The sequence below is a fragment of the Medicago sativa genome, chromosome 4 (genome assembly GCF_051527215.1).
Source record: "Medicago sativa cultivar Bolivia chromosome 4, Bolivia_mono, whole genome shotgun sequence".
NCBI classification, from domain to species: Eukaryota; Viridiplantae; Streptophyta; class Magnoliopsida; order Fabales; family Fabaceae; genus Medicago; species Medicago sativa.
The window spans coordinates 84,998,202-85,023,798 of NC_140752.1; the positions used below are offsets into that span (position 1 = coordinate 84,998,202).

Sequence of the window (25,597 nt, forward strand, 5' to 3'; positions counted from 1 at the left end):
AATCAACTAAATGAAAATGGCAACTACTTCTGTGTCCTCGGAAAAATTATTCACAAAACAAATAATACACTGCAAAGCCATTTCTCATATTATTCAACTTTCAAATATCAACTGCAGACTAAGAAGGGAGAAAAACACAAATTACTTGTCCTTAAACTAACCACAATGAGTGCGCTTTAAGCAGAAAGCTCCAAATTTGTTTACTACACTCATTTTTGTACACATCATTGAATTTATCTACATTCTACACCTTGAACTTATGAAAGCATACTTAAACATATATTCAAATTTCTCATCCCGGAGGCAAGAACTAACAGTAATAGGAAAAATAAACCATTTGTAAAGCAACCAAATATAAAGAACATTAACAAAGAACTAATCCTTCTGGATGCACCAACTCACACAGAGGGTATAACTAATCAGGCATACAATTTCATATACCTATTAAGCTCTCCCAAAATTTCAGGGACCAAAATGACAGGCCCTTACATTTTCAAGTCTAAATTTCTGATCATGTACTTATATTTTGATACTATACTTTAAAAGTTGATCAAAATAAATTCGTGAGTGAAGACCCATCCTTCACGATTTTCTCTCATCAAACAAATCAGGCCCTCTCCTGTAATGAATCAGGGACTATAATAACATGAACCAATGCGGGTTTAGTTTTTGTCAGGGGTTTAAAGGTTTAAATTAGACCAAGAGAAAATTTTGAGAGTTCAATTGAATCTTCACTCTAAATTTGATTTTATTTCTGAGCTAACCATTTTCTAACCCTAATGATAGAAAGATAAATCCATTGTATTGCTAAACATGCACATAAGAGGTGTAAACCAAACCCGCCCTCCTGAACACAATTGATTAAATCATCGCACAAATTAATCCAACTAAAAAAACAACATCATCATTCATACCATTCCATAAGAATTAACAAAATCATTCAAAAAGATAACTTCCAGTACAATAACTTAGACAAGTTTAATCATAAAAGAACATAACATTTTTCAAAAGTAAATGAAATCCAAAAGTCTTAGCATGACAAAAAATAATCAAAAACTTAAACAAATTAAAACCTCCTTCCAGCACCAGCACCACGACCATATGGGATCTGCTGAACAAGAACACGATTAACCTGAACAACACCAGGAATCTTCGACATGCCAAGAGCAGCAAGCATATCTAGGGTTTCCTTATCAACCTCAATATGATCAGTCCTAATAGCAGAAACATCAGGAACGAAATCCATACGACGATCACGCTCCTCCTCTTGCAGCTTCAATGAAATTCCACGAACAGGTCCCTTTCGAATACGCTGCATGAGATGCGTAGAGAAACCAGCAATCTTGTTACGAAGACGCTTTGAAGGGATCAAAGCGACTTCTTCAAGGATCTTCTTGTTGGTGTGAAAATCCAGTGTCATTTTAGGGTGGTTACGCTCGATGATTTGACGAGAGGATTTCTTCACGGTTTTGGTTCGGACTCGTCCCATGGTTGCAGCTCGGAATCGCTGTGGATGCAGGGGGCGGAAAGGAACAGAAAGAAGTAGGTTTAGGGTTTGAGATTTGGCGCAAGCAAACGAGGTATGAATGAATGAATATATATTTGGGATTTTATAATGGGTCTACACATTCTTTTTTTTTTTTTTTTTTTGTACAAGTAATGGCTATGGGTCTACATTCTACAAGGCCAGTTTATATTAATATATATAAACAATTTAACTAAATAAGAAAATTTGCTCAAAAAAAAATTAACTAAATAAGAAACTATATATTTCCCTCAAAAAAAAAACTATATAGTATCTTTCAAAAAAATTATATAATATATATATAGTAGTATTTTTTAAACTCTTTCATATATAAAAAGTAAAAAGTGGTTTTATTTTTTAGTGGATATATAAAAAGTGGTTCAGATTAAAATGATTGATATATTTTATGTAATCTCATAAAAAAATCATTATGCACTCGTCCTATATTGTTCTTTAACAAATAACATCTTCAAGCACTCGTCATATTTCTTCATCATTTTGTATGATGAATCCAAAAAGTCTAACCGTGACATGTGGTATACCAAAGTCTCCAATTTTCACCTAAAACTAATATAAATTTGGTCAAATACCAATTATGGTCCTTTTAGTTTGACATAATTTTCAAGTTAGTCATTTAAGTTTTGAAAGTTTCAAATAGGTCATTTTAATTTGATATAATTCCCAAGTTAGTCCTTTAAGTTTCGAAAGTTTCTAACAGGTTCTTTTAGTTGATAAACTATTTCACCGTTATCCCTGCTGTCAATATCCGTTTAACTGATGGTAATGTAGCCGGTAAGTTGTTGACTTGGATCAAAATGTTGCCTTTTAAAAGCTCCAAGGTGTCAAAACGCGACATTTAATGGTCACAAATTATCATTTATAGTGTTAGAAAGGCAGCAATTTACAACAATAAATGTGTTTCTATCACTATTAAACGACGTATATAGTGCTAAAATGATATTTGTGACCATTAAACGTAACGTTTTGACACCCTGGAGCTTTTAAAAGGTAGCGTTTTGATCCAAGTCAACAACTTAACGACTACATCAACATCAATTAATTATTAACTGACAACAGCGGTAATAGTGAAATAGTTTACAACTAAAAGGACCTAGTTGAAACTTTTGAAACTTAAAGGACTAACTTTGAAATTCTGTCAAACTAAGAGCCCGTTTGTTATAGCTTTTTGGGTTAAATATGTTTTTGGTCCCTATAAATATGTCAACTTTTCGTTTTAGTTCCTCTAAAATTTTCCTTCAACTTTTAGTCCCTATAAAATTTTCATTCATTACTTTTGGTCCCTATTTTTAATTTTATTTTTTTATTTTTTTAATTAAATTGTAAAGAAATGTGTAAAATATTCTAAAAAAAATTCCTAAAGAAAATTAGAATTTTTTAACAAAACACAAATTAAATATGAATTTTTAACCGTAAAAAATATAAAAATTCATAGTAAATTCATGTTTTGTTAAAAAATTCTAATTTTTTTTGGAGTGATTCTTATAATATTTTGAATTTTTCTGGAAAATTTTATTAAATAATATGAAGTCTACATATGAGTTTACTTTAAAAGAGGGACCAAAAGTAAAGATTGAAATTTTATAGAGACTAAAAGTTGAAGGAAAATTTTAGAGGGACTAAAACCAAAAGTTGACATATTTATAGGGACTAAAAACATATTTAACCCTAGCTTTTTTAAGAAAAAAATCACTTTTTTTAAAAAAATAATCACTTATAAGAGTTTTGCATCCGTTTGTTACAGATTTTTTAAAAAATCAGAATCTAAAAATAATCTAAAAACAGCTTCAAACGAGAAGCTGTTAAGAGCAGCTTCTCAAAAAATAGATTTTTTTTAGAGGAGAGATAAAGAGCCCGTTTGTTATAGCTTTTTTAAGAAAAAAATCACTTATTTTTAAAAAATAATCACTTTTAAGAGTATTGTATCCGTTTGTTACAGATTTTAAAAAAAATCAGAATCTAAAAATAATCTAAAAACAGCTTCAAATGAGAAGCTGTTAGGAGCAGCTTAAAATAAAATAGATTTTTTTTAGAGGAGAGAGAAAATATAATTTAAAAGATTGAACTAATTTTGTAACAAAAAAATTCCTTTTATATAGTTGTATCCAAACAAACTAGATTATTTGTTTAAAAAAAGTGATTTTTATTACAGTAAACAAATGCAAAATAGATTCTGATTTTTCATATAATCTCTAAAATATAATCTCTAAATTATTTTATATCAAAATCACTTTTATTTTAATCCGTAACAAACGGGCCCAAAATATGATTTAAAAGATTGAACTAATTTTGTAACAAAAAATCTCTTTTATATAGTTGTATCCAAACAAACTAGATTATTTGTTTAAAAAAAGTGATTTTTATTAAGGTAAACAAACACAAAATAGATTCTGATTTTTCACAAAATCTCTAAAATATAATCTCTAAATTATTTTATGTCAAAATCACTTTTATTTTAATCCGTAACAAACGGGCCCTAAAAGGATTTATTTAAAAAATTTGAAACTTAAAAGACTAACTTGAAAATTTTGTCAAACTAAAAGGACCAAACGTGGTATTTGGCCAACTATACATTTAGACTAAGCTAAACTTTGAATTTAATTGAGAATATAGGCTTTCAAAATAGTGAATTTTATTACAATAAACAGACATAAATTAACTTTTTTCAAAAAAAAAAAAGTAAAACTAGAAAATTTATCTTTAAATTGATGAATAACAAATCTAATTTTCAAGTTGTTTATGTGATTTTTTTTTTTCTACTTGTGTACAGAGTAGTAACTCCGCCCTCCCTTTTGCTTGATTTTTAGATGGGAATTGTGGGAGAGAAACTAAATATAGATTTTGTGATCTCAACTAGTGACAATTTTTACGAAGATGGCTTAGAAGGAGTTGATGATCAGCATTCTACAAGTCATTTGTTAACATCTACACGGCCCCAAGCTTGCAAAAGATTTGGTACAGTGGTAAGTTGTTAAAGTTCTAATGTTCTCTGAAAACAGTTAATGATACCAGTGGTTTTCATTTTCTTGTATTGTTGTTTTAAATTAATTTGTCAATTTTTTTTTCATTTTACTGTGGCAATTTTGGGAAACCATGACTATAGAGGTGATGTTGAAGTACAATTAAGCTCAACTCTAAGACAAAAAAAAATAGCAGATGGGTCTGCTTGAGATCTTTTTATTCTTGATGGAGGTATTGATCCTTTAAAAAATATTCAATGCATGTTGAGTTTGGAATATTTCTAAGAAAAAAATTGTCTACTTTTAAGGTCCTGTGTATAAAATTTTATTTCAATAAATCTGGATACACAACAAACTGATTGAAACACATATTTTTATATTTCGGAAATCATATTGTATGAATTAATATAATAATTGAATTTTTTTTTTACGGAATTAATATAATGGATGTTGAATCATTTTGTTACAAATAAATCACAAAAACATTAATGTATCAAATTAAAATTCTATCATCTTGTGTACTTTCTTCCTTTTTCTACAAGAATTGTAGAATTTTTCTTTGTGGACACAACTCCTTTTGTAGAAAAGTATTTTACAATCCATAAGAGCACACATACGATTGGAATGGTATGCTTCCTCCCGAATCTTATCGTGCAGAACTCTTGAAGGTTAACTTTAACAAGTCATACTTGGTAACATGATGAATTTTCCGAAATCGCTATGAGTAACCCTTATTATGCAAAAGATATACCAAGTGTGTCACATATTGCCATAGTAAAGAATAAGTAATGTATCACAAAGAAGTTGAGATCCTCTCAATTTTTTAAAATAAACAAAGGACACTATTTATAAAGGTTGACACAAAAAATAGATAGTGAATTCTACGACCAATTATATCTCGTCATCATTAATTATTATTTTTAATTTTTTATGTGTCTATCTCTTTAAACTGAAACTCTATTGATAAATAGAGATCATCCTACACAATCAGAGAGTTGAAGAAATTATTCTGCAGCAAATAAAATATGCAAATTCAAAGTTGTGACATTTTTTTGAACAAGTTCAAAATTGTGGCATTGTTTCAACAACTAACGTTTTGGGTTGGGGATAGTGAAACTCTTAAATTAGCATTAATACCTATTTTATTTCAGGACAAATTAGCACTTTTTATTGAGAGAAACTGTCAATTATACCTGACATTCTGAAATTTTTGTAGGATGTTGATTATGCTTTGGTGCAATCTAATTCCAAGGCAAAGTGGAAGATAATAGTGGGTCATCATACCATCAAAAGTGTTGGGCATCATGCCATATGGTAATACACAAGAGCTTGAGGAACAGCTTCTTCGCATTTTAAAGGTAAATGAATCAAGCCACATTGTCATTCCCGTATACCGTATTGATGTTATAGATAAAGTTCAATATTCCTCATGTTTTTCACTTGACAATGAAAATGATTCTAATAATACGTTGGCCTAGTGTGAGATACAATGGTATAAGTGTATAACATCTAGGAGACCAAGGTATATTTAATGAGTAAATAATATTCAAATGACAATTAAATAATCTTAAAATTTTAATGAGTAAAAACAACCGAGGGAACTCAAGGTTAGCTCAAACCATAGCAAACCTATAACTATTACTATTGTTGAAGTTGATGCATGAAAGTCTTTCAATTTTTAACCACTTTGTACACTATTTTTCCAGTCAAACAATATTGATGCATACATCAATGGACATGACCATTGCTTGGAGCACATAATCGACAAAGAGAGATAAGCATGTTTTATTACTACTTGTAAATGATTTACATTAACATCATCACAGCTCTGAAATTGAAGCTTCGTTCGTTTGAATAAACATTGCAGTGGAATTCCATTTTTCACAAGTGGAGGCGGATCAAAAGCATGGAGAGGCGATATCAAGCCATGGGATCCGAAAGAATTGAAGTTGTATCATGGACGGGCAAGGATTCATGTCTGTGCAGATCACAGAAACCAATGTTGATATTGCATAGATGGAACATAACCAAAGATCTTAAAGCAGCGGCATAGATACAATAATCTAAATATATGCATATAATTTTAATTTTGTGGATGATATGTCCCATAAATACTTCACCCCTGTTTGGTTTTCCGGTGGACTGTCCAAAACGTGTGTCTCATCATATATGTCGTGCGTTTCACATGTTTGGGTCGCACTTAGCCGACTCGCGTTTCTCTTCAAACTCGCGTTTCAGGTGAAGCCTGGCATCCGTAGCTTTTCAATTTGGACAAATCGATTCTCTTTTCCATAACATCATGCATGTTTTGGCTGTTTTGCCCTTCTAATTGTCATAATAGATTCCCCTTTCCACAACATCATGCATGTTTCTTGATTTTGTGATTCGTGGGTGATAAACTTCAATTTCAATTTGATGAGAAAACACTATGGAAAGAGAGATGAAATAAAAGAAAATTGGTGCCGTAAGATAGGTTGTGAATTAAAATTGGACAATCTGCCATTAAAATTGGTTGCAATTCAATTGTGTTGTGTATAAAGGAAACAGAGCTGTAACTGTATGTGGTGTACACAAAGCAGCAAGAGGGTATGGTGGATTGTTTGGTTAATGCTGCGGGAGGTAATTGTGGGCACTGGGAACCATAAAATGAGACTCTTCAATGTCGATTTGTAATATGTTAGAAAATCTCCAAATAAATGTTGAAACCCATTTTAGTAATTTACACACTCAAAATCAATTTTGATTCAAACTATCCAAATAATATATTTTATATAAATCGCCTTTGTTAGGATGGTATCCAAACATAAATCAATTTTTGCTCAACTACCACATAACCAAACACACACTTCATTAGTCCAAAAATGAATTATAAATTTCTGTGCACAAATGAACTATAGTTCCCGTGCCATTCAATTCAAGGGAAAGTGACTTATTGGATTGAAATAAAATTATTCAACATCAAACAATTGCTTTCACGTGAGCAACTGTCGCCATAGGCTTCTTCTGACTTGCACTATGGCATCAAAGTGCTTAAAATTAGTGGGAAATTTTATTACATGTTTTGTATTCAAACACATAGTAACATGCCCAGCCATAATCCAAAGTAGCAGCTTTCAAGAATTTTCTCCTGTTGTACTTAGTGTGGTTCATGCCACCATCTTCCTCAGTGGGTTTGGGGGATTCACTTGATCATCCGTCAGCTATAAAAGATCAAGCAATTAGCCATTTCCTCCTCTTCATCAATAATGTCATGCTTTTATTTCTACTACTCCCTGATGGAAAAACTGGCGGTGAAGGAGAAAAGGATGGGAGATTGTGCTATTAAGTACTAACCGTTTGGTTATTTTCCTTTGATAATATAGGCGTATTATTTGGAACCTAAAGAGGGTTCTTCAAAGGCTTCCATGGTGATATGGACTTTGATACTCATACCATCAATTAAGTCCCTAACTATCAACCTCTCACCAATTAGTCGCTACATATAAAACAGTATTGATCAAAAACAATAAAAAAAAAAGGAGAGAAAAAATAAGAACACAATGTGAGTGTGAGAAAGTTGTCCAAAAGTTGTATCAAAGGTTGTAAAAATATCATTTCTCCAAATAAAAATATACAAAATAGTTCCTAAAGTATATGAAATCAATCAATTTAATCTATTATATTAAGATTTTGGACACTAAATTGATGGATTTTCATATACTTTGCGGCCTAATTGACAAATTTCGTATAATATTTTTATAGTTTAGGAACTAGGACTAAATTGAAGACAGGGTCAACCTTTAAGGCTCTTTTGATAGCCAAAATAAAAAGAAATGGAATGTAGTGAACTACAATATCATGTCATAAATGAGGATTTAACCATCATTAACATATGATAAACTAATCACATCACATGACATTATCATTTGTATATATGGTATCATATTTTCACCCAACTTTCTTATCAAATTCTGACCATCAAAAACCTTGAAAGTTAAGAGACACGAGAGAGTGGGAGGACTTATGAAGGTTAAGGGGACTGGTTATTTATTACCACTCTAGGAAACCAAGCATTGCCAGTTTGCCACCGCAGGGCAAAACCCCTGCACAACCTTAATACAAATACAATAACTGCAAAAACGAAAATAGCAACAACTTCTGTACAATCAAACCCTTAAAATATTAAATCCAAAACAACATTACACTACAAGCCATTTCTCATATCATTGCACTTTCAAAATTCAATTGAAGACTTGGAATATTAAATCCAAAACAAGATTACACTCAAAGCCGAAGACTTGGAATATTAAATCCAAAACAAGATTACACTCAAAGCCACTTATCATATTAATCCACTTTCAAATCTCAACTGCAGGCTTGACAAGGAAAAAACACAAATTACTCGCCCTTAAACTAACCCTAAGAACAAAAACTCTGACGAAATAGACAATTATAAAAACAAATGTGTGCTTCAACATGAAAGCTTCAAATTTGTTTACTACACTCATTATTGTACAAACCATTGATAAGTTGAATTTATCTACATATTAAACTTAAGAAAGCTAAACTTAACCATACGAATGAACAATTTGAAAAACTCAAAAAAGGGCAACCATAATATCCCTTTTAAAGAACACTGGCGAAGAATTCTTCCATCCATCACAAATTCATACACAGACGGCATAACAAATCTGGCGTGCAATTTCTTACAATTTCAAGACTAAATTCATGATCAAAATAAATTTGAGTGAAGACCCATCCTTCACAATTTACTCTAACGTAACAAATCAGCACCCAGGGAGTAATTTGTCCTCCGTGTGATAATAATAACATGAACTAATGCAGTTTATTTTTTGTTGGGACTAAATTAGGCGGAGAAAAATGACCAGAGATCAAATTGAATCTTCAGACTAAATTTGATTTTATTTCTGAGCAGACCATTTTCGAACACTAAGGATAGAAAGACAAAATCCTTACGGATACTAAACATGAACATAGAAGGCCTAAATCCTACCCGATAAACAAAATCAATACACAAATAAATCCAACAACATAACAATATCATCATTCATACGATACCGTATGAATTAACAAAATCATTCAAAAAGATAAATTCCATTACAATAGCTTAATCATAACAGAACATAACATTTTTCAAAAGTAAATCAAATCTAAAAGTCTTAACATGACAAAATTTAATCCAAAACATAAACAAATTAAAACCTCCTTCCAGCACCACCACCAGCAGCACCAGCACCACGACCGAATGGGATCTGCTGAACAGGAACAGGGTCAACCTGAACAACACCGGGAATCTCGGACATACCAAGAGCAGCAAGCATGTCTAGGGTTTCCTTATCAACCTCAATATGATCAGTCCTAATAGCAGAAACATCAGGAACGAAGTCCATACGACGCTCACGCTCCTCCTCTTGCAGCTTCAATGAAATTCCACGAACAGGTCCCTTCTGAATACGTTTCATAAGGTGAGTGGAAAAACCAGCAATCTTGTTGCGAAGACGCTTTGATGGAATCAAAGCAACTTCTTCAAGGATCTTCTTGTTGGTGTGGAAATCGAGTGTCATCTTGGAGTAATAACGCTCAATGACTTGACGAGATGATTTCTTCACGGTTTTGGTTCGGACTCGACCCATGGTTGCAGATCGGAATTGGTGACTCTGCAGCGGCGGAAAGGGACAGAGAGATGCAGGTTGGTTTAGGGTTTTGAGGGATGGAGTTTCAGAAGAAGATAAATGTATTGCAGAAAATATATTGGGCTTTTTATAATGGGCCAAGCAATAGCATTGGTTTTAGAGAATATGAAGCAAGGAGGAAAAGTTTTATTTATACTCCCCTAATTATACTCCTACCCCCGAAAATATAAACTACTACCTAAATACGGTTCGTTTTAATAGATGAAGAACGTTTTTTCTTTTCTCTAAAAAAGTAAATCACACACCCTGCAAGACCAAAGATCCAAAAAGCAATAGTAAGTTTTGTCAAATTGCTTAAAAGTTTCAAAATTTAAAACATTTGATATTTGTATATATTGGACACGTTTTATTATTTGATCAATAATAAATGACAAATGAAATGTATTGAAATATTTATGTTTGGCAACTTTGGCTACGGCTTAGTCTTTTCAAATTTTTTTTCAAGGTTTAGTCTTTTAAATTAATTTTTTCTCGACCAAATGTTTATGTTTGCGTACATTATATGGGGTGTGTTTGATTTTTCAGTGAAATAAATTAATTATATAAAGATTTATATACATCGTCAATGTAAAACACTTTTGCAGAAATACGTACATTTAAGGATGTGTTAATACATCAGTAAATAAAAATAACTTTTTTTTATTTTTTTTAATTAAAGCATTACACATTTGGCATTTTAATTTATTTTTAAATAAAAAAATTACACACTTGGCTTCTACGTCAGCGTTGAATTGGTCAAAATTGGTCTAGGGGGCCAAAACTGCAAAAGAGGCTGTACTTGAGGGGCTGGATTGTATTTTATTTTGTTATGGGCCAAAATCGCAACTTCCTAATACTTAGGGGGCCAAAACTGTTATTAAGCCTTTTATTTAATCATAATTTTTTTCTAGATTTAATCAAAGTTTGTTTAAGGAGGTGCTTTATGTTTTTGTATTGTATTCTTCTTTATGTTTTTGTGTTGTATTGTTCTCTATATTTTTGTAACATTTTTGTATTATTTTATGTGACTATCTTATGGGAAAAAAGTACACAACATGCATAATAAGAACAAAATTAATGAGTTATACCTTAAAAAAAAAACTTTAATAAATTATAGTACACATTGTATATCTGATTGTGTACAACTTAATCGTTTAGTTTAAGTTTCTCCTTAAACTTGTGAACAAGTATCATTAAGAAATATTGTATCATATTAGCCACATGAATAAAAAATTATATTAAGCATGGTTTTACTGAAGATATGTTTACTTAAGATATGATTATATAAGTATACTCATTATATTTTAAATAAATTATATTTATATCTTTATAAGTACATTGGAATGTTTGTCCTTCTTATTCCATTGATGATATAAGAATAAGCACATATATATTCCTAAAAATGAATACTTGTTCAAATTTAGTACTAAAAAATTGTTTTTCATCGACCTTACAAATGTATGTTTAATCAAAACAACAATTTGACATTGCAAATATTAGATAAAATTAAAATATATATATATATCTTAATAACTAACTACCATTGATAAAATTGCTCAAAAAAAAAAACTACCATTGATAAATGTATTAACGGTGAAGGGAAAAAAGAAGATAAAATAAAATATTTTCTGCATTTGGGACAAATTCAACAAAGTTGACACAATCATTATGATCAACGAATTTAATTCTTAAGTTGTACTCCCTCCGTTCCTAATTATAACCAAATTTAATTTTTTAGGTTTATTCAATTAATGATGTATGTGGTTCATAATATGGACCATATACATAATTAATTGAATTAACCTAAAAAGTCAAATTTGCATTTAATTAGGAATAGAAAATTTATGATACATACTCCCTCCGGTCACTATTATAAGCAAATTTTGACTTTTTAGGTTCATTCAATAAATGATGTATGTGGACTACATTGTAAACCACATACATCATTTATTGAATGAATCTAAAAAGTAGAAATTTGCTTATAATAGTGACCGGAGGGAGTAATTAAAAAGTTAAGCAAGCAATAATATGAGGTGATATATTTATCTATGTTTTTTAAAAAATAGAAAAATATACCTTAAAAAAACATTGTTCAGTTTCCTTTCACAATTTTCAATGAAGAATATTTGTGAATCATGCACAACAACATCGTTGCAAAAAATTACTAGGTTGATAATCAACTTCACAGTGCTAAAAACCATATATAATGAATCCTAAATAATAATTACTTTTAATGATTAATGAAACTTTAAATTATATAAATTTTATTAAATGACTAATCAATATAAATTATTTAGACTAATAGTGCAAACATCTTTATGTTCTTGATGTGTTACACAAAAACTCACGCAAACATACAACTCTTGGGTCATGGGCTAGTTAAGTTAATGTCAATGTGAAAATCTTGCAACACACAACAATATATTTTATTTGTTTGAATAATTCTAATATAATTTTTTTGTCTTTAGTTTCACCTAATTACCGTGACTAAACACTCATTACACTCTCCCTCTCTCAACGGTTTCACTAGTGCGACCATCAAGAGGGAAATTCTGCAATTTTTTGTTTTTCGCGCAAAACACCAGACAAATCGCGCCAAATTCATCCCAAACACTTAAACCACTTATACTCTATCAATTAACTTCAAAACAATTTAGTTCAACATATCACAACATAGCTTAATTCATTTAATCACTTAAAACGACTTTTTAACCAATTCAATCCCACACCACAATATGAATTTCACCAACACAATTATATAATCCAATTCATCAAAACACAACCTTCATGATTATTACCCATTCGTCAAAAAATTCACAAACAAACCATAACTTAACCTAAACATCACATTTAACATAATCACTTCCATGAACACGAAAACCACTCTTTAAGTACAAGGTTAGGGTTTGATCAAGATAGAAACCTTCAACCTTCAAACTCACAGTCGTAAAAACGAAAACCATGGCAGACGCAAACGCAAACACTAACATGATCAAAATCCCTCTTTCCCTCTACGAACTCAGATACTACAAATTTTGTTTGAGAGATGCTCAAAAGATCAAGATTAAAGATGAGAAAAAAAGAGTGATTCTTGTCGAGAACAACGTTATGTATGAAAGGTTCTTTGAATTCCATAGGTTACCTTCCTTTCGACCTCACCAGTTTCTTTGTGATGCTTCCGAAGTGGAACGTTTCAAGGCCGAACAACATCTGATAGAAAGGTTTTATGGCATAAAGAACAAAGGTGAGATGAATTGTGTCATGTGCCAGAGATCTGCTAATCGTAGCAGTGTTGATTCAATTGCTAAGTGTGAGCATGTCGTTTGTTACCATTGTTCATCAGTTATGGTAATCCGTCCAAAACTCATAAGAGTTGGATGAGATGAAACCATCCAAATGTTCATATTATATGTCTCCAGTTAAGAGTTTAGCATTAATAAAAGTGCCCATTTGTACAAGACATTGATTGATGTACTTCCTTACAAAATTTATTTAAACATTACTAAATAATTGTAGATTAAAACAGATGCTCCTAATATGTCCCTCAATATTAGGGTCCATTGTTAGACCTCATCAATTGACTGGTTGTAGCAGGTCACCTGTTTTTTTTCTCTAAATTTTATTATACTGTGTTTTACTGTGTTTTTTTGGGTAGATTTCAATATTACTACTCACATGGCACGAAACATACAAACGTGTGGCTATTGCAATTTTGTTGACATATGAACCCAAAACATTTTTTTTTCACAAAAAAAAAGAAGCGTACAACTTTTTTTTTTTTTGTATTAAAACACAAATTATTTCTAAATTATAAATAAAAATAAACAACAATTAAAACACTCGAATGATTTGTAAGGTTATGTGTATTTATATTAGTTGGAGATTATGTGATATCAACTATTTGTTTGTGGTATTATCTAAATACTCAATAAATGTTAATTTTTTAATTGTTTTATAAAAAAAAAACGAGTCTTGTGTTAACACTTGTTTGTGATTATAATACATTTAATTTTGAATGTTTTCTATTAGTGGTATTTTTTGTGATAAAATATTAAAGTCGGGTGATTGATTGGGGTAAAAGTTATGGCATTCATTGATATCAACCATTTGATTATGATATTGCTTAAAATTCGCTAAAATATAATTTTATTTAATTACATGATAAACTGAAAATGAGCCTTATGTTGACACCTATTGCTGACTACTTATGTTAACTTTATGAAACAATAACCTAATAATGAACATCTTGATGACATATGTATGTGGTTAATATCTAGGAGAACTAATTTATTTATCAAAAACATCTAACGTGGAATCAATTAATTCAATTTGGTTACAATACTCACCATCTCCCAATACATAGCATATCAATGCAATAGTGAAAAATCATGTTAAATCACAAAGTATCACATCCTCAAATCTATCTTTACAACTACTACATCTTAATAATTGTGACACAAATGACATACAAATTGAGTATTATCAATTTGTATATGATCTGTCTAAAAATGACATATACTACACGATAATGTCAATTTTATAAAGACAATCATAAGTTTTCTTCTATAAATCTACTAATATTAAATGATAAACAAAAACATCAAATGGAGGTGAAACCAATTACAACAATAAAAAATATTAAGTGAAAATGAGATGTAGATAATATTACAAACCGCATAAAATATAAAAATAAATTGATTAACTAAATCAATCAAGGTCGCAATATCGAAGTAATACGACAAAGATCCAAATCATAAATAAAACATAAATAAAAAAAAGTTTAACAAAATATCATGACTTTGACAACGTGTCATTAGTTTAATAACTACACAATTCTTTGTTAGAAACAAAATATTCTAATTAGCCTTCCTAAGTCTTCTCAAATTTCACATTGCTTTTTGGCAACTTGATGAGTAAGTTCATGTCTTCAACTTCATTCCTAGTATGAGAGTTCCTCTTGGTGGAAGAACCAACCTCATAAGGTTAACTCCAATAAGATCGGTGTCACGTGCTACCCCTCCAAACTTAGGTTACAAATCAATATAAAACTTCGTGAAAATTGATTAGTTAGATAAGCAACATGTATAATAAGGAAAAATTTAATGAATCATAGTACACATTGTATACCTGATTGACTACAATTGAATCGTCTTGTTCAAGTTTCTCCTTAAACTTGTGAACAATATCATTGAGAAATATTGTATCATAGTAGCCACACGAATAAAATGTTGTATTAAACATGATTTTACTTAAGATAAGTTTATATAAGTATATTCATTATATTTTAAATCTATTATATTTATACCTTTGCAAGTACATTGGAACGTTTGTCCTTCTTAAACTCATCGATAATATAAGAATCAACAAGGATATTCCTAATAGCTAGTACTAATTGTTTTGTCTCAACGTTAAAAAGGTATGTTTCATTAAGCAATCCAGATATTTCAGGTGGCACTTAATTAGTCCAAAGCAACAACCTGATATTGCGAATATTAGATAAAATTAAAATATATATCTTAATAACTAACTACCATTGACAAATGCGGCGGAAAAAAAAAAGATGAAACAAAAGAGTCTTTGCATTTGAGTTAAACACAACCAATTGACACATACACTATGAGCAGTGACTTTAATCCTTAAGAAGTACATAACATTGGTAAGTAGACATTAGACAATGATATGTTGTGATATGTTCATCTATGTTTTTTCAAAAAATTAGAAAACCTACCTTGAAATAACATTGTTCATATTTTTTTTTCCACAATTTTCACTAGAGAACATTTGTGAATCAGACACAATTCATACAGACAACCGAGTTAGACCACCAAAATATCCAAAACAAGATACGAGTCTTCAACCACAACTAAGAATGAAGTCTAATCCTAACAAACGATCCAAAGATAATTCTTTCATGAAAAAGATACGTGAGTTTCTCTCCTTCCAAATGATCAAAAGACAAGACTGTCAGATCACTTGAAAACAATGACGGATATACCTTCTAGACAAATAAGAACCACTAAATTGCATGACATGCATGCATACATCAACTGGAAGAACAAAAGAAATCATCAACCAATGTAGCTCACGAGTCTAAATGCTTCCAAAAAAGTCGCAGTTCAAGAACAAATGGTTTACATAGATTCCTCTTTTTTGCCACCATCATAACAAAACAAAGATCCTAAATGAACAACCCCACGACTCTGATTTTTGTTTTAAAACACATGGAGGTTGTGAGATAGGTACTAAGGAATGGATTGGGAATGTCCATGTTGTCTCATCTATTGTAATTTCTGAACTTCTTCATTGCAATGAATGAGATGTTTTCCAGTAAAAAAAAAAAAAACAAGCAAACTCCTTTTTGAAGCTTTGCTTTAACAACATTATTCAAGTCAGCGTGCTTTCGGCCAATTTAAGACCATGCTGCTTGAAGGAGAGATGGGGAGTGCAAGTGTGCAACTTAAGGTTTCCTTAGATTTATCATAAATTAAAGGGTTATTAACACTAGATGAATAAGCAATGCCTTTGTTTCTCTAATTCCCGTGGCACGAATTTAGGTGCAATATTACAGTTGCTGCAATCTCACTCTGGACCTTTTCTCAGTTGTCTTCTGCTTTTCGTGACAAATAGTACATTTTGAAGTCCACCAAATTTTCAGAACAATGATGAGGTTGATTTTATTGTTAACCATTTACTAGATACGGTTACCTCTCTTTGTCAATTATGTGCTCCTAGCAATGGCCATGTCCATTGATGTATGCCTCAACATTGCTTGACTGGACCTATAGTGAAGAAACGGGCTAGAAATTGTAAAATTGTCATTTATTGACAACAATAAGAGTCAATGACGGATCTTAGTTGTGACAGGGGAGGGGCCCTGGCCACCCCAAAACCTTCCTTTTCTTATTAGATTTTAGGTACATGTATGCATTGTATTATATACATTATGTTTGCTTAATTGCAATGAATATTTGCGGTGGTGAAGTATAATTTTGCAATGTAGGGGGTACTTGGATGGAGATATAATGCTTTTTGGTTTCTTGGGTAAAAATGCCAAAAGCCGGGTTCAAACGCTATTGTTGGAGCTCAAAATCAGTAGAACTAGCCGCTACAGCAAGCAAATAATTCTGATAGTTTAGGGCAGTTATATTTGGCCTTCACGAAAATATTGAACAAGCTCTGCCACTGATAAGGTGTTAAAGTTTTACTCCCATTGTTTGAGCTAATTTAACAGTCCAAAATGTTGTTTACTTACACCATGCACCATCTTTAATAAATAAATACAAAGGAGACACTAATGTATGATGATGATGATTCATTTACCTCTTCGATGAGAAGAAGCAGCTCCTCAAGCTCTTGGATATTAACACCCCCCCCCCCCCCCCCCCCCCCCACACACACACACACACAATCTTACATTTTGCCTTGTATTGCAACCAAAGCCAAATCAATATTCTGCAGAAAGATTGCAAAAAAGAAAAGTGTTCTTGAGCCATTCAATAAACGTGCTTTGATGCTAATTTAGTGTCTTCGGTATTGGTTTTTTACTTAAAATAAGGTCACAATTTTACTTATCTTTATTATTTTGAATAATTTGTGCTACTCAATAACATTACTATTTTGATATAAGGCTTAATGACATAGTCCGCATATTTCATCATACTCACGAAAAATAGTCTTACTATTTTGAAATCAATTTTTTTTCTTAATTATCACATTTGTTACAATTTTTGTCCAAACTCCTATTGATTGCCTAAAATGGTGATTTTTTTACTGTTAAAATGACATTTTCTCTTCAAATTTTTTACTCCTTCATTTATCATAAACAAAATTGCACTATTAATCGTAAATTCTGCACGTTGGGGGTAGATCCAAACAATTTCGTGTGTGTATACATATATTACACACCTGAACTAACACATAAGTTTATCATAGCTTTGGAAAGGTAGAATGAATAAAAACAAATGTTGGTGGTCAAAATTTAAACATCCTTTTCATACTTTTTCAGGAGTCCAAGCTCAACCACTTGAGATGCATCCTAGGGACAAGAGGATAACAATTAATTTGAGGAATGTAGGCGTGCTCCCATTAAGAAACACCTTTTTGGAATATGCTTATTTATATATAGACTCTTGAACCATTCCTTATTATTTTTTGTAGTAGAGATGTAAAACTTCGGTTTGGTTCATTTTTATCCAAACTGACTAAATCTTTTTTTAGAAATGGACTCAAATCAAACTAAACCAATGTTATGCGGTTTGATTCTATCGGTGAGTTACTATGAAAATGCAATTAAAAATACATTTAATAAGAGCCAAACACCGTTTGTGGAGAAAAAAAGTGCACATGATTATTTTATGCTTTCCGGTCCTTTATATAAGAAAAGAAACCAAAAATCATTAAAACCAAGACAATCATTGGTTGATACAATTTTTTGAATGTTTTTTACAAATATACCCTCATAAAAATTTGTGAAGTATTAAATATACCCACTAATATTGAAAAGACCAACATTAAATGAGGGCTAGAAAAGTCTTTTAAACAATAAATGTACCTTAAAAGTCACAACTTTTTCTTATAAATAGGACCAAAAAATTTTTTGTAAATTTTCTTATAAATGGGACTGGAGAGAGTACACTTCTAGCTACACCTACAAGAGCATGGGCAGCTTTGTTCTTACATCTTTTAACAGCAACAACACTTACATTTAATAAACTAACCAAAATGTCTAAACAGTCAACAATGATAAAATCAATTTCAACACAGTTTAGCTTCCCCATAATACAGTTGACTACATTAGCAGCATCCATCTCAATCACCACATTTTGGAGGTTTTGAGTCTTTACCCATTGCAGACACCATCTCAATCCCAACGCCTCAGCCAGATTTGGGGAACATGTGATCCTCTCGCTCTTGGTGGCTGCAACTTGAACGACACCTTGATGGTCCCTACTGATTAAACCCCAACAAGTGTAGTTATCTTTAAAACAGCCAGCATCAATGTTCACCTTAACAGAACCCGCTTGCACCGGTAACCAAGTATCAATCACAACATTTCTGGTTTCATGCATCCCATCAGACTCAAAAAACAGATTACAAGCTAAGTTAAACCCATCAGCCATAGCAGAAACATTTTGGGCGGCACACACCACATTACGTGGTCGCTTGTTGAACACTGCGTCATTCCGCATTTTCCAAATGGTCCATAGAGATAGACTAAAGAGTTGAGTAGCTTGAGCATTAGAATTAGATAACCATTTCATCATCCATTGAGATAAGTTAACCTGTGTTGGAACATGTAATCCGAGCAGAGATGTAAACCAGAACCTTTGAGTTTCTTGACAGTGCATGAAGAGGTGGTCTTGGGATTCCTCATCGGATATGGATACTATGCATCTATTTGTACATTATATAAAGATTCTTGCATTCTCCAGTAAGGCAACTGTAAATGAATTTGCTTGCTTAACTTCAACACATAATCTTCCCAAGCAGCAATAGCCGCCACGATTCCAGTCCAATTAAAGCAAATGCATCCATTTCCTTCCGAATAGGAAGGCCTTCTACAAAAAATTCTGGATGCGAAATTAACATCATTCAGAAGTAAAGAATTTATACCGCTGATCTTCTCTCTTTGCACATCCAACAGTTTTACTACCTTGGAATCTATATTTGACATGTTGGTCTGCAAGGCAGAACCTTTCCAACAATAAAATTGGACGACCTGCAGCCAAAGAACATGAATCAGAGAAATAGCAGAGATCTTTGTATAGCCAATCAAGTGGGGGAAAAAGTTTTTTGGTTTGGATTGATTTTCAACATATGAGCCGAAAACTTGTCCAACCCGGTGGGGAAAAAAATTATTTGATTTTTGGTTCGGTCACTCTGGTTTGGATATCCTTGGTTTATGAATAACACAACTAGAAAGCATGCTCCATAGTCCATACATGAAATTGAAAGAATTCCAACAAATGTTGATGGGTGACCCGAGTGATCTACACATATATGCCTTTTAGTAACTAAATCTACTATTCTTTCTATTAATCTTAGCGAATTCATTCTTCTACCAAACCCTGAAAGAAAAAAAAAATACTGTAGAGGATTTGTATCCATTTAGAAAACTACAATTCTAGCCAGTCTCGTTCTGAATCCTATTTTTTATTTTTTTTTTTAAAAATAAGAAAACAAAAAATCGGGGAAGGGGGAATTTTTTATTAATTAAAGTGACAATAATTGTCATTTTCGCAACCGTCCCTGAGAGGATTCAAACTCAGTACCTTGAATCCTATTTTTGTAAACGGTGGGAAAGAAAAAAAGGTTCATGGTCACTTGATCTCTAAATTTTAACAGAAAATATAATTTGCATAGCGTTCCTTAAAATACCTGAAGCGCATGCAAAATATTGACAAATTCATGATCTAGCAACTCACTTCCTCTCACCAAGCGCACTGGCTTTGCCATTAATTCAGAGACATCAGAGCCGGAGCTACTGTCTTGAGAAATATATATGTCATATCCGAGAACATGCAGTCTGGCCCAACAAATATTAAAACCAAACTGGTCATTGGAAGCTTGGTCCTGAGAAGACCAGTACATATTACTGGATGCAGGAAAGGGTATGCATGAACCAGCCATGTTCTTATGTAATAGGTGTTGTGAAAGAAGAGAAACAAGTTTCGTATCTTCATCATGAGAACCGTCACGACTGAACCATAAAGCAAGTGTAAGTCTTTCCCCATCAGTTATCTGTCCAAAGGATAGCTTCATATCAGAAAAGTTTAAGATGGCCATATATTTCAGACTCAAACCTACATATTCATGTGTGATGTGATCAATAGGTGTAAATCATCATCTTTTGATAATTAAATTTACACAACTCGTCTCTCAGGAATCAAGATGGTTATATATTCTATAACAAACCTACCATGTTCAGAGAGGGTTTAAGAAAAGATGGTTATGCTTAATGCTATGCTCTAAAAGATGGTAACGTTCAATGATCTTTAAATATTTTTTATCTAACAGTGCAAATTGATTTCTCATTGCAAAAGAAAAAAGTAAATTGAAGTTTGATCTATGTAGCTGACCCCGCTTAAAGTGATAAAAGTTGGCGATTGTTGAAGTTTGGTATTACTTATACAATAATACGCCTTAAAAGTAACAACATGCTAGGAGACCGGAAAGAAGGGCTAAAGTGATACTGTTCTGCATATTCTAATCATATCAAGCACACTAAGGGTAAAATATGGCCAATATGAACCAAGAGGAGTCCTCTCTGCTTAATAGTATCGACTCATATTTGCCCAATCATCCATGTATGTTTTTCATTATCTAAGAATTACGACAAAGACAAAATTCCTGAGGTGAGGAGACAGTGTCAACAGCAACTTTTGTGCTTACATATTTCTTGAATAAAAACCATATATTCTCTCTACGTATTTTGTATTCATGGTCCCTCTATCAGGTATCCCTTGCATTTGTTAAGTCATAAATCATTCTTTTAGAATGCTTAAAGAAGAGCCAAACAAATTTCAACATAGATGTGGCCACCAAGTAAATACAAGAAAGAAAGGGGTGCATTTGATTTATACCTCATCAACGGAATGAACGTTCCTGTCGTCAGCCGTGTACATCACAACATCCTGAGAAAGAAAATAAATTAGAAAATCAGCCGTTAACAGGTTTAAAGAGATAAAAACTGTGAAAAAATGTCCATTTCCAACTTTGAATTATAACCAAACACATCATATAACTAAATATTGAAATTTACAAAACATAATCTGCCGTCAATCACTCATAGGAATGCTAAAGTAGATTTAGTTACATTGAAAAAACAGGGGGGAAATCATCAGAGGATAAAACTCACTCCAGCAGCGGGCATAATTGTTGCCGGTTCACCATCTTGGAAGTGAAAGAGTCCACCATTGAAATCCTTTCCATATGTATTTAAATAACAAACTACCTTTCATTGTATTACCAGAAGGAAGATAAAAGCTGAGTGTCAGCAAGAGATCATAAGATAACAGGAATTTAATATCCAAAAACAGTTGAACTGAAGAATAACACTGACTGAAAAGTGCCGTTGTTTGAGGTAAGGCCTGTTATCATCACTATGCCATCCAATGCTTGCTCCTCTACTCCAGCTGATTCAATCATGATATAATGACATATAGCATCATTAAACAAGGTGGTAAAAACAATTAGCCTTGTTTGGATAAACAGTTTAATTCTCGTAAAAAAAAATAGATAAACAGTTTAATTAAGCGCTTATAGTATATGTTTTATAATATAAGTGTTTATGTATACGCTATTTCTATAACAATATACAATAAACTATAAGGTTAAATTATTTTCTTATAAATTTTAATCCGTTTCTATAAGCTATCCTGTAAAAATTATGAAAATAAGCTGAAACCAGCTTATGAACGTTTGCAGCTTTAGAAGTTTTCATCCATCTAAAAACTGCTTCAAATTAGAAGTTGTTTTTAGTAGCTTCTCAGAAAATCATTTTCTGATATAGTTTTTTTTAAAGTGATTCTCATTCTAGTAAACAAACACATAGCAGCTTCTGCTTTTTTTTTAAAAAAATCTCTAAATTATTGAGTATTGAAATAACTAATTTTATAATCCTTAGCAAAACTGTTTTCCATAAAAGTTTTTTCAAATAAGCTCACATAAATCAATCCATACAAAATCTTACTACATAAAACCAAATTGGCATTGAAATGAGGATACTAACCTGATTAAACCAGTGAATTCAATAAAAAGCTCAAATTCACATTTGAAAAACTCTTCTAATTTATCTTTCAACCTTTCTGTAATCAAATTTGCAAAACAAAGAAATGAAAGGGGTATTCTGAAAAACAAAAAAGATGGAATTTTGAAGTGTTGGATAGGTAACCTCGGATGGGAATGAAAGGAATGATGAAATGAGAAGAATTAGTTGCAATGAGATGAGAAAGCGTGGTGGAGAAGACATTGGGTCTGTAACCCACGGTGCTGCTACATTTGTGTATGAATTCCAATTCCTTCAACAAAATCAAAATCAATATCAATTAGAATGGAAAATGGTACATAAACAAAGACAGTGACATATAGAATGAGAGAAAAGAGTAACAAACCTTGCATTCGTGAGGGGAGAGGAAGTTGGGAATGAAGAGACGTGGGTGTTGTTGGGTTTCAGTTTGGGTTTGAAAATCAACTTCTGACATGTCTTTGTGTGGTGTTTGGTTCAACTTCAAATTCAACACATGTTCTGCTTTCTACTTACGCACTCGTCTTGTGGTTTCTTCCTTTGAAGCACTGTACTTCAACGAATTAAAATGGAATCTTAAAAATAAAAAAATCATGTTGTTATTGGTGCTTTTTTTTTTTTTTTTGCTTTCCTTTGGACTGGATTTCACATGGACCTTGTTAGTTGATATGAACCAATATTTGAGAATTTCTTATACCCCACTCTTTTTCTCTCGCCCTCCCAAATACTTATTCATTTTAATTCCTACAATTCGAATTTTATAATATATATTGGTGCGATTTGGATTCTATAATCAGAAATGTGTTTTTAAATTTTGGATTATAAAATTCAAAAGGGTCTAAATGGTGCAAAAAAAATTAAAACCAACTTGTAACAATTAAATAACTTAAAGATCTAAGTGGTATGAAAATCTAAGTGGTATGAAAAAACTTACAAACCAACTTGTTCCAATTAAAAAATTTAAAGGATCTTTTGTGTAGTTTAACCTATTTTATACTGATATTGTGAGAATATTTAATGAGTTTGATAATATTCACTCGTTTGCTTCTCAAATCGTCAAGAACTTGGGGGAGTAAACACCTTGTTTTCTAGTGATTTTGTCATAATGTAAACGAGTCCAGCATGGGTAAAGATTCTCTCCATTTATAAAAATAAATGGAAGATGCAATTTAAAAAAAGATAGATACAAAAAAATAGGTGGTGGGTCATATCATTAAGTGGCTCCCACCATCATTAATTATTTTTTACTTCTTGTGTTATTTATCTCTTTAAATGAAACAAATGAAGAAAATTATAAGTGGAGAGGATCTAACCCCTCCCACGTATCTTTCGTTTGCGTCCATCTTCCTTATAACTAGAGTCCTCCATTTGTCTGTTTTAAGAAAAGAAAAGGAACTCAACTCTATTGCATCATCAAGTTTCCACTTAAAGGTAGCCATGATTGAAAAATAAAACTTAACCAAAGATTTGATAATTTTACTAAAACGTTATTATAGACTTTAAAAATGTTTCATCTTATCCTCGTGAATATAACTCATTTGATAGAGATGTTACAGTATGGAGAAACGATGTTTAAACTTTAAATTATTTACTTATTCACTTTAAGGGATGAATTTTTAAACTAACCATTAATTTATTTGACAAAAAAAATGTCGCAATCTTAACATTAGTCTAGGCCTTAATATGTGTTATCTGTGTCAATTATGTTAGGCGTTTAAAAACCAAGTAAAGGGTAGGACCGAAGGAAAGAATATAAATCCGGATAATCCGTAACATTTCTGGTTGGAAACTAAGTGTTGTTATTTTTACTCAACTTGGAAATTAAGTTATGAATGTGATTCTTCTAGAATAAAACTTGGAAAGTAAGGTTCACGAGAAGTTTTGGGAGAAACGAATGAATGCTTAATGGAATCTTTTCCGTTTGAGAAAATACGTAATGAAAGCTGGCCGTAGTTGGAATTAAAGTAACAGCCGAAAAGGGGAAAACAAATACTAGTCCATACTATTTGTCACCACAAAGATTTCAATGACAATATTAGTGATTTGTGTGGCTCATGAATGATAAAGATGACGACAACGTCTTTACTACAGTTTACTACTAGTTTAGAGACCCGGTATTGCCCGGGTTAGATATTAAATAGTAAGTTTTATAAGTTTGTGTGCACGAATACACATGTAAGTATATTAGATTGAATTTATTTAAATTTACAATTATAATAATATCTTAAAAATATATATAAATGATGAGATGAATGTCCAATGCAAGAATAAAAAGTGTAACAAAATCAATAATAAATTAGTCCAAGTGGTAAGAGTTTTGGGTCCCTTTAAACATGTGGTCATGGGTTTCTTTCGTGGCCCATGCGTATGAGAGAAAAAAAATCGATTGAAAGGGAATAAAATTGGTGTTTGGCAAACCTGAAAAAGGAAAAATGTTAGATGAAAAGAAGGTTTGGGGTTTCTGCTTGTGCTCAAAATATGTAAATATGTGATTAACAAAAAATTATTTATTTATAATTAACATTTGCTTTAGAATATGCTACTAAAAGATAACATAATAACTAATTGAACCTTTTTTTTTATCAAAAATAAAAACTAATCGAACCCTTTTTTCCTCAAACATAAAAACTAATTGAATGATACAGTGCTAAAAGATTGGTAATAACTAATTGAAATT

General features: G+C 31.6%; 3 protein-coding genes and 1 pseudogene across 4 annotated transcripts; 1 reads left to right on the forward strand and 3 right to left on the reverse strand.

The window, feature by feature from the left end:
• Nucleotides 1-907: 907 nt before the first annotated feature.
• LOC146932999 (small ribosomal subunit protein eS17-like) lies at nucleotides 908-1,598 on the reverse strand. Its single transcript, XM_085704730.1, has one exon. The coding sequence runs from the start codon at nucleotides 1,487-1,489 to the stop codon at nucleotides 1,067-1,069; it is 423 nt and encodes a 140-aa protein (XP_085560856.1). The 5' UTR covers nucleotides 1,490-1,598; the 3' UTR covers nucleotides 908-1,066.
• Nucleotides 1,599-4,636: 3,038 nt separating this feature from the next.
• Nucleotides 4,637-7,427, forward strand: LOC146933000 (purple acid phosphatase 8-like; annotated as a pseudogene). The gene is made up of 5 exons (XR_015008025.1): nucleotides 4,637-4,659; nucleotides 5,046-5,171; nucleotides 5,720-5,861; nucleotides 6,210-6,274; nucleotides 6,368-7,427. The product of XR_015008025.1 is annotated as a purple acid phosphatase 8-like (transcript).
• Nucleotides 7,428-9,525: 2,098 nt separating this feature from the next.
• On the reverse strand, nucleotides 9,526-10,231 carry LOC146933001 (small ribosomal subunit protein eS17-like). Its single transcript, XM_085704729.1, has one exon. It carries the CDS (start codon nucleotides 10,134-10,136, stop codon nucleotides 9,699-9,701), a length of 438 nt encoding a protein of 145 aa, XP_085560855.1. The 5' UTR covers nucleotides 10,137-10,231; the 3' UTR covers nucleotides 9,526-9,698.
• Nucleotides 10,232-18,821: 8,590 nt separating this feature from the next.
• Nucleotides 18,822-23,449, reverse strand: LOC146933002 (2-oxoglutarate (2OG) and Fe(II)-dependent oxygenase superfamily protein). Its single transcript, XM_085704731.1, has 8 exons — nucleotides 23,288-23,449; nucleotides 23,068-23,194; nucleotides 22,906-22,981; nucleotides 22,237-22,309; nucleotides 22,033-22,128; nucleotides 21,758-21,808; nucleotides 20,553-20,915; nucleotides 18,822-19,893 (listed from the first exon to the last, which is right to left on the reverse strand). The coding sequence occupies exons 1-8, from the start codon at nucleotides 23,375-23,377 to the stop codon at nucleotides 19,561-19,563; spliced, it is 1,209 nt and encodes a 402-aa protein (XP_085560857.1). The 5' UTR covers nucleotides 23,378-23,449; the 3' UTR covers nucleotides 18,822-19,560.
• Nucleotides 23,450-25,597: the final 2,148 nt, after the last annotated feature.

Coding starts and splice junctions, on each gene's coding strand:
- LOC146932999 (XM_085704730.1), bottom strand. CDS start 1,489: ATGGGACGAGTCCGAACCAAAACCGTGAAGAAATCCTCTCGTCAAATC.
- LOC146933001 (XM_085704729.1), bottom strand. CDS start 10,136: ATGGGTCGAGTCCGAACCAAAACCGTGAAGAAATCATCTCGTCAAGTC.
- LOC146933002 (XM_085704731.1), bottom strand. CDS start 23,377: ATGTCAGAAGTTGATTTTCAAACCCAAACTGAAACCCAACAACACCCA. Junction 20,916..21,757: donor ACGTTCATTCCGTTGATGAG/GTATAAATCAAA, acceptor TCCTTTGGACAG/ATAACTGATGGGGAAAGACT. Junction 19,894..20,552: donor ATATTTTGCATGCGCTTCAG/GTATTTTAAGGA, acceptor CTTTGGCTGCAG/GTCGTCCAATTTTATTGTTG.